An 11,973-nucleotide genomic window follows, 5' to 3' on the forward strand; every position below is an offset into this window, starting at 1 on the left:
TGAAAGTATGCCTACTTGACGTGTACAGTTACTACTCCCAGCAGCTGAAGTTTGCCATCCCAGACTGCTCACTTTTCTGTGCTCCTCGACACAGTGTGTGCTCTCTCTTGAGCAGCTGTAGTTCATGGACCAGGTAATCAATAGCAACTGAGGTGAATGGAACTGGGTTGTGGGCTGCAGCAACTGATGTATTCCTGAGGAGAACAGGACAGGTCTCCTAGAGGTGTGGGTTTGCATATGGAGATGGTAGTTGCCTCAGCCATTAGCACTCAGCCGAACAAGAGACTGCAAAAAGTTGTTTGAGAGCACCCCAACGAGTTGTTTGGTCTCAAAGCAGGTTTTTTTCTTCCCCCCCCCCCGATTTTACCTAGGATATAGAATTCTAGGAGCAGACAAGTTAGGTCTTGAAACTTTATTATCCCCATACCTTAAAGTCTATTTTCTTCTTGTATTTCCTCATCTGAAGTACGGCACTCACAACAAACATAAAATAAAATCACTCATTTGGGTCTACCAAATATGAAAATGACCTTTAATAATACTTACATTTGCTCTCTGTTTCTTAGTCAAGGTTTGCTTTTCTGCAGTTTTTGTTGTCTTTGTAAAATCTTCTACATAGACTTACACGTAGTTTCATTACACAAAAGGAAAAACTAAATTTTATTTTTATTTACTTACAGTAATTTTTATTACTTACAGTATTTAAGCTTTTGAGGCCATGGGTGTAAAGGTCCAGAGACCTCGTTGCTTTTTCGACATAGCCATCAACAATGTACCTGGTAAGAAATTTAAAATACCTATTCAGTAACATGAGATATGTAAGAATAATACAAATACCAGTTAACTGCATAATAAATATGGCTTTATTTTTTTCTAGCTGGAAGAGTGGTCTTTGAACTGTTTTCAGATGTGTGTCCAAAGACATGTGAGAATTTTCGCTGCCTTTGCACAGGTTTGTACATTTTTAATTTAATTTAGAATTTTAATGTAATAGCATGTTACCTAGTTTGATGTCTGTGTTCTTTTTCCTGACGTTTTCTTACATACAGTAATAAGTACGTAAAACATTGCTTTCGTTTTCCTGACGTTTTCTTACATACAGTAATAAGTACGTAAAACTTTGCTCTTGCTCTCTCTAGAGATTTAGCTGATTTCTCATATACATCTGATGTGGAATCAAAGTAGTTGTAGCTTTGGCTTAGGATGTTGCAGGGAGTATATACTACCAACTTTAAATACGGACACCGTAAGCTGATTTTCTGTTACTAGCATAGATACTGCTGTTCACATTATATAACAACATGCAGTCTTGAAAGAGAGCCAGTAAGAGGTCAACCATGCAGGCTTGCTTTTCAGTCGTATAATGCTCCAAGGTATTTGAAAGGTGTTGCTGGTATTCTTCCCCACTCCCCCCACCCCTCTTCATTTTAATGACAGTGTTGATGGAGACTGGTGACTTCCATTCCTGTTGAAATTCAGATTATTTCTTGGACAAAACACTTGGGAGATTCTCTCCTGGAGGCATTTCCAAGCAGAATTCTTGTCCTGCATACTTTTGTTGAAAATGCTGGCAGTTGAGAAAAAAAATTTATTATCACAAGAATAATTTTGAGAATACATAAATAGCATACGTGCTTTCTGTCTTCAACATCTTCTGCTTCCTTTCCTTCCAGCTCTGTTGTCACGGCTCTGTAGCTGTTAATACTGAGTCACTCAGCAGCACTAATATGATCTGAATCAGGTGTGGGTACATGATTACATTCAAGTCAAGTTAGCTAGAACAGTTAGTGCATCATTCATGATGTCTGCAGGAATGTTGGAATTATCTGATCTGATGTTAGGTTTACTGGTACAAAATCAGATTATCGAAATTTGTTAACAAATTTGAACCTTGAAGTGATTCTTTTTAAAGGCTGTGAGTATGTTACCATGTGGCCATGGCATTCTTGATATGTTATCAACTACCTGAAAGTCAGATTTATTGCATAAAGATGTTACTCCCTGCTGTTGCTTCAGATTTTTGACAAAGTGTTTCCACAGCATTTCAGGTCAGGAACAAAAAATACTAAGTTCATACTTAATTGCTGACATTAAAAATCAGATTCAGATGCTGAATTACTTTGCAGCTTTAATGTCTTTAAGAATAGTGAGGAAGATGTATGGGCAGAGCATTTATGATACTGATCATCAGAAAATTAATTAAAATTTTGATTTTATTTGTTTTCCGTAGTCTGTTTTTTTTCCAGGCAGTCTTGAAAAGTATATGCTGCCGCCTTAAAACAGGGATCAACAGCTCTGTGCTTTCCTGGCATACCTATGTTGGGCATATGCCAAGTTAGTGGAACAGATGAAGCTTCACGTTCATCGAAGTTCCTATCAAAAATGTTTTTCCAGCTAGTTAGATCCATATGGGGGCACTGGTCTGTGACAGGTGACTTCAGAGGCAACTGTCCTTGACCTACGCTGCCAGTTCAGTAGCTCAGAATTAAGTTTATAGGAACATGGTCTAATGGTTTGCCAGCACTGAGAGGAGATCCTTTTCACTCTGACACACTGACTACCTTACTGTTATGAGGTTGGCTCTGCTGTTCACAGGACCCACCATCAACCATTCATCTTGCTTCCTCAGCAGAGACCTTCTCTATTGGAGGGCAGCAGGGAAAGTTGATGCTGGTGTAGCCGAAGCAGAGAGTCTGCTTATGGGTCTTGAGCACCAGAGCTCAAGAGAAGGAAGGGAGGAAGATGGCAGTTGTAATCATGTTGGTTCTGTTAGGAGCTTTTTTTGTAATTTAAGCGTTCCATTTTGTCGCTGAAGATCTGAGTGTTTCTTGCATGCTTCTGAGTAGTGCCAGTTATTTTAAACCTAAACTGGCTGTTTAATGTCAGTCACTCTGCATGGAAGATAACAGAGCTGTATCCAAATTGTCAGTAAGGAGTTCTTCTGTACAGCTGTAGAGATGGAAGGTAGTTGCTGCTCTGCTTTCTTGAATGTTAGTTTCTTACTGGTATTAGAGCTAGGAGTCTGACTCACAAGCTAATTTTTCAGAGTTTAGTAAGATGATACTGATCAAGTGCTTAGGTAGCACTTTTTTGTAGTGGGTATTCTACAGGCACAGGGAATAATTTTGGTTTCGTTCCTTCTCTTCTCCTTTAGGTGAAAAGGGTACAGGAAAATCCACCCAAAAGCCATTGCATTACAAAAGCTGTCTGTTTCACAGGGTTGTGAAAGATTTTATGATCCAAGGAGGTGACTTCAGTGAAGGTATGATGTGACTGTTTGAAGAAAACTTTAATGCTTATTTAACAACATTGCAGGAGTTCTGTGTAACATCATTTACTTACATTATGCTGTGATTCAACTGCTTTTTTCCTTTCTTTTCTGCATAAGAATCTTTACATGAAAAATTCATATAAACTCAATACACGTGCGTGTGCACACACATGCATTTGCTCCGTTGTCTCAGTACTCAGGGTACTAAGTACTTTCTATTGAAAGGTTAAAATGTGAGGGTAAAATATTATATCTGCTGCTGGGAAATAAAGAAAAAAGGGATAATACAGCAGAATACATGGGAGAACACTTTCTTGTTTTCCAAGTTTGCTTTTGGACTGCAAAGATGCATCTTGATCTCTTTTGCATCTCGAAGATTAATGCCAGTGTTTTGGATGCAGTTGGATCAGTATTTTGCATTATGAAGCACCTTCAACATAATGTGGCTCTTAATCACTACGTTGTAACTGTCCCTTTTCCTCTTTCAAGGAAATGGCAGGGGAGGAGAATCCATTTATGGTGGCTTTTTTGAAGGTAAGAGTTTTATCAAGTCTGCTCTAGTTTGGTGTTACTATAAGCCATTACCTTTACATTCTGTAGTCTCTGTTCTGTAAACCTGAACTCCATTGTTTTTGTTAAGATTTTGTGTGGTATTAGAGGCCTTTGCCTGCCCAGCTTCGGTTGTTTTAAGATACGAACTTTTTAATTAAGGAAAAATTAAAACTGAACTCCGATGTCCATTTTATCATATTTATATTTTTTGTAACTGTTCTTAAACATACACTTTTGGCTTGAGCAGCTAGCTGAAAATTGGGGATTGTCTTTTCTTCCTGTGAAAAGGAGAAAGGTGTGATGGAGTCATAGACTTCCTTGCAAATGTTTATTTAAAGGAAAGCATAAAGCCCTGCTTCCCTGAATCCAAGAGGAATTAATCATAGAGGCCATTGGTTTTCTCACAGTCCTGGTTCTTTTTCAGTCAGTGTTGCACAAATACCTCTTCTACACTCCAGTGTGTTTCTCAGCCTGTGTTTATCCAGAATGCAGTGGGACATCTCTGTGTTTCTTGGGGCAGTTTTTTACTGCACCTAAACCCATGCGATAGCTAGCTGCCACTGGCAGGGGGGGTTATGCTTCTCCCTCCTTCCTGCCCCTTTTCTTGTAACATTGGTTCTTGTCTGAGCTTGCAGCAAACAATCAGAAGAATTATTCACTATTTTAGTAGAGCCAGGATGCAGTTTTATGTCAGACCTTGAGATGAATCAACAGTTAGCAACTGCCAAAAGAGGGAGGAGGACTTACCTTGCACTGACTCTCATTCATATCAAAATTTGTGCTGAGTGAGCTTGTTAAAATGCCCAAAGGCTACTGCAGAAACAAAAAGTCTTCATTTCCGTATTAGTGAGTGGACCCAATTCAGTCCTTTGGCAAGCGTCAGGACCACCACAGATGAGTAGCTGGGGTTGAGGAAGGGTGTGACGGGGGGAGAAAACAAAGCTGATACCCACCTTCTGTCACTTGTAAGCTGGCTGTTCAGTGCGGCCACAGTATGAAATGAATTGGTTGGGGTTTTTTGCTTTTGTAGTTCCCTTGACCTATGGCGTTAGCTTGACACTATGCCAGATAGCAACTGTATGGGTGACTGGAGAGTGAGTGGGACTGTCCCTTTCACTGCTAGTGACAGTGTGATGTGAAACCATGGCCTTACAGATAGTACACTTTTCTTCCTTGTTAATGCTTGTTCCTGCCATCTGTGTCTAAACAAGAAGCAAACAACTTCTTCCTTCTGTATTCTTATATTGAATAAGAATACTATTTAATTTTTTCTCAGGCTGTAAACTGGTAATTCTTATTTCTCCTTATTAAATTGCATTATTTAGAATGGAAGGAATAATATATTTCTCTAAGCTATTATTTTGAATCTGTTGTTAATACAGCTCTTTACTGAAGTGACTAGCGGATTTATTTAATAAGGATGAGTTTACTTCGATCATAGCATTTATCTAAGCATATGTGGTATATTTAAAGTAACTGGAAACACTTTCCTTAGATGAAAGCTTTGCTGTAAAGCACAACAAAGAATTTCTCCTTTCAATGGCCAACCGAGGGAAAGATACAAATGGTTCACAGTTCTTTATGTAAGTATTGTGTTATCCTGTAATGTGCCTGTGGTTTGCCATTTGTAAACTGAACAGGTTGTCCTTTTAAATATTGAGGACTAGCTTCTGTGCAAACACAAAGTTGATGGTTTTTCACAAAGTTGCCTGGAAACAGCAGTTTTCCTAATGTGCTATTTAGGGACCCTGATGATTTTTATCACTCTTGTGTTTGGTGCTTATTGTCTGTGCAAAAGAGCTTTTGGTAGTTTTCAGTAGCTCTGTAGAATTCTTATCACTTTCTTCTAATAAGTGTTGTCTGGAAGGAAGCAAAACAGCTCTGGTGGCTCTCAAAAGTAGTAGAGATATTTTTGTTCACAAAATAACTTTCTAGTGCTATCTCATTTACAGTTGAAACTTAAATTCTTAAAATACGTTGCAGTAGACTCTTCTTAAACCTAATTTATTACAGAAAACATTCTTGAAATACATTACTCTTACCCATGTTACGTGGCCCTAATTAACTTGATGAGTTGTGGGTGTCACCGTGACACCATTGTTTTAGGATTTCTGACTGACAGTTATTGTAAATATCCCAGTTTTTTACTTCTGCCATGGCTGACATCTGTATGGTTTAGTAATGCTAGTGTAGGGGTAAGCTGGGAGAAAGTCAGTTCTACTTCTGTGTCACATAATCTGTACATACAGATATTTTTTTCTTCCTTTGATTTCTTACTATTTTCTGCTGTAAAGAAGGTTATCTGCGCTTTTCCTACACAGAGACAGCTGCCTTATTTTTTAATATCTGTTCCTGGTAGTATTTATATAATATAATAAATAGAATATTTATTGTATCCTGTGTGGGGATGCTGCCTAAAAATTTATGTGCACTTTTGTTAAGTAAAATATGATGAAGTAATGAATTGAATAGGTAGTTTAATGTATAAAGCATTAAATACTTTTAACTGCACACAAACTTAGAATAATATATATTGGTTTTGTACAATTTTTAGTTCTCTCAAAATAACTGTCACATTCATATCTGTTTATGGCATGCTTCAAATGGTGACTACTTTCCACTAATACTGACTTTGTTTTTCTCTTTAAATTAAAATCTGGAAACAACAGAACAACTAAACCTACACCTCATTTAGATGGGTAAATATCTCTTATCTTCTTTATGTTTGTTTGGCAACTGCCTTGAGAAAATGTGCTAAGTGCTAAGAATTTTTACTTTTGTTTAAATTCTTCAGACATCACGTTGTTTTTGGACAAGTCATCTCAGGTCAGGAAGTTGTGAGAGAAATAGAAAACCAGAAAACAGATGCGTCTAGTAAACCATATGCTGAAGTACGCATACTGAGTTGTGGGGAGTTAATTCCAAAATCCAAAGGTAAAGTTGAACCGTGCATTTACATAGATGCAAAGTATGAGGTAATTTTGCTCATTTTCTTCCCTATTGGTTGCTTATAAAAATATTTTAAAACTTATTTGTGATGGATGGAAGGGCGGTTGGTGAAAAGGTGAATAACATTGCAGTAGAGTTTGTCTTCTAAAAAATTAAAAGGTGTTGATGCAGAAGACATTAATGAAACACCATATATGCTTTTCCTTATAGTAGCTAAATTTTAATACAAAGCTGGCAAGCGCTTGTCCCGTAGAAAGTAGAGTGCGATGTTAAGAAGGTTGATGGCAGTCTGACTGACTTTGATAACTGCTGCTTTTTTTGCAGGTGTGGAACTTATTTCACATTCCTTTTGGGTGACTCTTCAGAACAGGCACTTAGAGTATATGAAATTGTCCTTTAGCAGATATCCTTTTTAAGCTACTATATATTCTTAGGCAGAAATATGACAGAACCTGCCTTTTGTTCTGGAAGGGATGTCCTGTTCTGCCCTTCTAGATCTGAACGTGGTGTTGGAGATTGAATTCTGCTCATCTTAAAAAAAAATAAGGCTCAATCTAAGATGTTGCTCTTGCTCTGGAGAATCTCACTAGAGTAAACACAGGATGCATGTTTGGGAGGAATTATGATAGGGATCATGATGTTTTTTCCTTTGTAGCACCTTCCGATACATGCTGTGAAGGGTTGCACCAGGGATATTGAAGCACAAGTCAAGAATAATTGTTTCTTTGGCCTGAGGAAAATACAGGCATTCAAACTTGAGCTTCCTCTCCTTCTCAATGCAGTTCTGTGTTCACCTGTTGTGATGTCTAGCCAAATGACTCTGGAGTCTGAAGTGATGTCTTCAATATTGCAGAATTCCAAGCAACATGATCTTACGACTCCAGACCTGACAGAAGTTCTAGAACTTCTTAGATTAACTCAGAAGTCACCCTGTGTGTTACGACCTCATTTTGTTTTTTCTGGACAGTATTTAGGAGCATGGTATCCATTAGAAAATGCATGAGTGGTGTAGATGGGAAAAGAAAACTATCCCGATATAGAGTGGGTGAGATACCCACTCTGTACCTATGTCTGTCTTGGCTTGCCACACTCCCTTTTCAGTCCACTCTAGGACACTGGAATGACTAAGTGAAAGTCTTGGCACTGAGCAGTCTGAGGACTTCAAGCCCTTAAGTAGGGTTTTAAAGGGCTTATCATCAAAAGAGTGAATAAAATAAATACAAAATGTTTTTTACCTTTAAATTCTCCCAGAAGAGAACAGGCTTCTGGGAAGATCTGACTGTGTTGAAAAGTATTTGAAAGTGTCTTGGGACTTAGAAAATAGTTAACTGTTGTAGTACTTTTTTGTTCATGGTACTTAGAGATCAGGTGAGATTCCTTTTTGTTGGGGCGTTCCCAGGCTTGTATGATATGAGATGCCTTTGATGGAAATCAATTTGGAAACAGTTAAGTTCTCCTCTATAAATATGTACTTGTTATACTCTGTGAATGTATATATATTTAGACAATCTAAACCTGATATAAAATATTACAGAGACTTTGTATTAAATACAGTGCTTTAATAGGGATGTTGAGCAAAACTTTGAGAAAAGAGACCTGGTCTGGACCATCAAGGGAAATAAAAAATATAATGAGACACCTGTCAGTTGGAAGCATTTTGCAAGAAGCTCTAAAAACATGTGATAAGAACCAGCTGATTGCTGTCAGCAGGCTGACCTGAATGAGTAAGACAACTTGGTAGTTTATACTGCACCCAGAAGTGACCAGCCAGCTAACAGAACCGATGAAGTACGGAGGTGGTGTTTCAGTTGGCTGTCAGACTGTCATTACTCTGTATCAAAAGAGGTTGGTGGATACACACATAGCAAACACCATGAAAAAGATCACCGTAGGAGTCATACAGGTATGACTTGAGTTTGTGATGTGATCTGAAAAACTGATGCAATTTACTGCAATGGGATTGAATTCCATCCACTGTACCAGTGTGGGGATTCAGTGATGTTAGAAGGAGGAAAACTCTTCATCCATGAAGAGTATGACCACAAAAAGGGAGGCCAGGATGCTGTACTTGCTTGTTTCTGCTGAGATTTTCTGCACTGTGTATTAGGTCCACTGTTCCCTGAATTAAGCCCCAGCTGTCATGCAGTCATCCAGTTCTTTTATCTCAGCCAGTTCTCTTGGAAGCAAGGATTCTGCATCCCTGTGAAGAGGAAATCTTTCACCACTGCATTCTGAATCAGACCTGGCAGTGTAGGATACTGGATTGATGCACGAGAGGTGCTGGCTCTTGTGTGGTAGGAAGTTGGTAGGAAGTACAAGCTTGCTATTACAAATGCATCCCTAAGTATCGTACTAAGACTCATTATTCCCAGGACTCATTTTTATTCTCTTCTCTGACGAGTTTAGCAAGGAATTTTATGTAAGTTTTATTGCTTTTGATTATTCTTGAAAAACAGCTACCTCCCATCATGCGGTTTTGAAAAAATGAGCTTAAGTTAGTGTTGAATTTGAGAATTTCCACATTGAGCTCATATGATTGCAGTTACAGATACTGGTAACTGTCAGGAGTCAGTCAGCTCCATAATACCTGCTAAGCAGTTGAGGAATCTAATATTGGTAATTCCAACAATTGATACACTGTTCCATTAAATGGCTGCTTTTGTTTTTGGAAGGGCAGTTATTAGATCTACTCTTCATAAAAGTGTTTCTTCTGCCTCAAGTTCTCTACATGAGTATCACCTTCCTGCCCCCTCCCTTCAGATCTCTAATCTTACATAAAACTAAAAGAACTCCCTTTCCAGATAACAGCACACTAGAAGCTGAACAGGTGTTAATAGATATTTCTAAGTATTTGGCACTGCTGCCACTTTAACTTTTTTTTTCTGGTCACCTTTAAGTGTGGTGTACGGCCAGAGATTGGTAGTAGGGAATTCTGAAGTGGAATTTTTCTTCCCATCCATAGGTACAAAATCAAGGCTGTTTGTAAGTTAAAAGCTGGCTAATAACCTGCAATTCTTTGAAGTTCTTGAAGTCTCTTCTGGCACTTGAGTTATTGTAATACTCGAGGACTAACAATGGCTGATAGGCAATAGCTAAGTACAGACTGCATCATCTCGTTGAGCACAAGTGGAAGCCAATAGATACGCTTGGCTAGACTAAACAGTTGAATGTTTTTGTCTTTAACAGAAAAGAAGAAAATCAAGGGGGCATCTTGGTGTTTTCTGCTGTGTGAAAACACTGTGTTCTCTGTATCTGAATAGTTTTCAGATGCAGACAGGCTGTGCAGCCATAATCTGGGTTCTGGTGCCTAGCGCTTTCCCTTTTTACTTACCTGTTGTGCAGAAGAAGAGCAAGGGGTGAGAGACTGCATTTCAACTGCTTGTAGGTTGATGTAGGTCAGATTGTATCTCTGTAAACCATGAATTCTGTGGATAGAGCAAGCCATTAAAAGCTTTGCAAAATAGCCTAATACTTTCAGGATTCACACGCAATTTAAAAACACATTTGTCTCTGATCTGAAGACTGTTCTAAGGTCTCCTAAAATATGGGTTGTTTGCTGTCATGAGGAGACAGGCTGTTTGGATATCAGTTTTTATGTTTAGTGTATTTTTCTTCAAGTGTAATGGTTATGGTTCTTTTTCCTGTCTGTGGCTGTAGTATGTTGTGTAGTTAATTATGGGCTAAGTTTGCAGTTTGCAATGGCAACATAATATTTGATACTAATTAAACAAATCAACTACAGAAGTCCAGTGCTCTTCTGGATTTTCTGGACAATAGCCTGATACGAATTTTGTAACAGGTTTGAAGACTATTCATACCATTTACCTGAATCATCATCACTCGTAAGCCCAGACTTCCTTCAGTGAAGTTTTTATAGTATGTTTTTATTGTGTGTATTTTTCTTTTCAAATTAGTGTGACTGTGAAATAATACATCACTTTTAGTAGTTGAAGTAGGTCTCAGATCAGTTAAAAGGCATAAAAAGGGGTGTTTGTTCTTGGATTATTTCCTATTAGACTAATATCAGATCTCCAGAAGCTACATGAGAAATGATGAAATAAGTAACTAAGGACTAGTCTGCTCTTTACCAGGGTGCCTTTTCATACCAGATGATTAGTAAGTTACTTGTATCTTTCTGTTAAAAGCAAAAAGACCCAACCAACCAAAAAAACCCCTTAAAAACCAAACAACACACAATGAGCTGAAGGATAAGGACTGTTCTCCTGAGCATGGTTTCATGTAGCAGGAAGGTTGGTTATTTGAATCTTCACTCTGAGCTAAATTCAACAAGTAATGAGTTTAGGGTACGTCACTTATTTTCTGTTTCAAAACTTCTCATTCGTGATTTGGATAGATTTTATTTTCAGTTACGTTAAATGTGAAGCCAAATAAAATCTTTTTATAAACACTTTCTAAATGAATTGTAAATAACTTTGATATGTAGCTTATGTTGTATCAAACATCATCTGAAAACTTACATGGTTTGACAGTTTAAACTTGATACTTCAGAGCTTCGCAAGTACAAAAAGTTGTAATTTTCTTACGTATTTCTAGACATATCCTTTATTGTATTTGGGAAAAATGTATTTTTCTCCAAAATCTCAATTTGTTCTTAAGTATTTTGTTGAAGTAGTCTCACAACACAATTGTAAGAAGCTCAGGCAGGCACCAGATAAGATAATTTTCCTGAGATTTATTTGGAAGTGTTTGATATTAAAATATGTCTCTGCTATTCTGACTTAAAGCCAAGAAAGAAGAAAAGAAAAGGCACAAGTCGTCTTCCTCATCCAGTGACTCGGAAAGTTCAAGTGATTCAGAATCATCTTCTGATTCATCATCGGATTCTGAGAGTGCTTCAGAAGAGAAATCAAAAAAACGAAAAAAGAAACATAAGAAAAATTCCAAGAAACATAAGAAAGAAAAGAAAAAGAGAAAGAAAAGCAAGAAAAGGTCCATTTTGAGATTTCTTTTGTTTTGTTACATGTGCAGCACATGGTACCATTTTCTTGTCCTATAACCACACAGAACAGTGAAAATGGGTATTTTGAAGTTTGGGAGGCAGTTGATATCCATATACAATCTTAAGTTTTTCTGCTGTGGTGGCAGAGGACTGTCCTGTGCATACGTGCTGCAGCTTGTGAAGAAGGAATGGGTGCAGAAGTGCATATATTTGGCTTGAAAAGTGGCAGGGGGGGCGGGGG

The 11,973-nt window shown here is 37.9% G+C and overlaps 1 protein-coding gene across 1 annotated transcript in view; it reads left to right on the top strand.

The window, feature by feature from the left end:
* The first annotated feature begins 698 nt into the window (after positions 1 to 698).
* Positions 699 to 11,973, top strand: part of PPIG (peptidylprolyl isomerase G (cyclophilin G)) — a 15,361-nt gene continuing 4,086 nt past the window's right edge. Inside the window, exons 1-8 of the mRNA XM_010153024.1 lie at positions 699 to 779; positions 878 to 952; positions 3,155 to 3,262; positions 3,761 to 3,805; positions 5,319 to 5,406; positions 6,493 to 6,522; positions 6,618 to 6,757; positions 11,518 to 11,722. Of these exons, the coding sequence (XP_010151326.1) occupies positions 719 to 779; positions 878 to 952; positions 3,155 to 3,262; positions 3,761 to 3,805; positions 5,319 to 5,406; positions 6,493 to 6,522; positions 6,618 to 6,757; positions 11,518 to 11,722 (752 nt within the window). The 5' untranslated portion in view covers positions 699 to 718. The remainder of the gene's footprint in view (positions 780 to 877; positions 953 to 3,154; positions 3,263 to 3,760; positions 3,806 to 5,318; positions 5,407 to 6,492; positions 6,523 to 6,617; positions 6,758 to 11,517; positions 11,723 to 11,973) is intronic.

This window comes from Eurypyga helias, unplaced genomic scaffold (assembly GCF_000690775.1).
Source record: "Eurypyga helias isolate BGI_N326 unplaced genomic scaffold, ASM69077v1 scaffold16900, whole genome shotgun sequence".
Taxonomy (NCBI): domain Eukaryota; kingdom Metazoa; phylum Chordata; class Aves; order Eurypygiformes; family Eurypygidae; genus Eurypyga; species Eurypyga helias.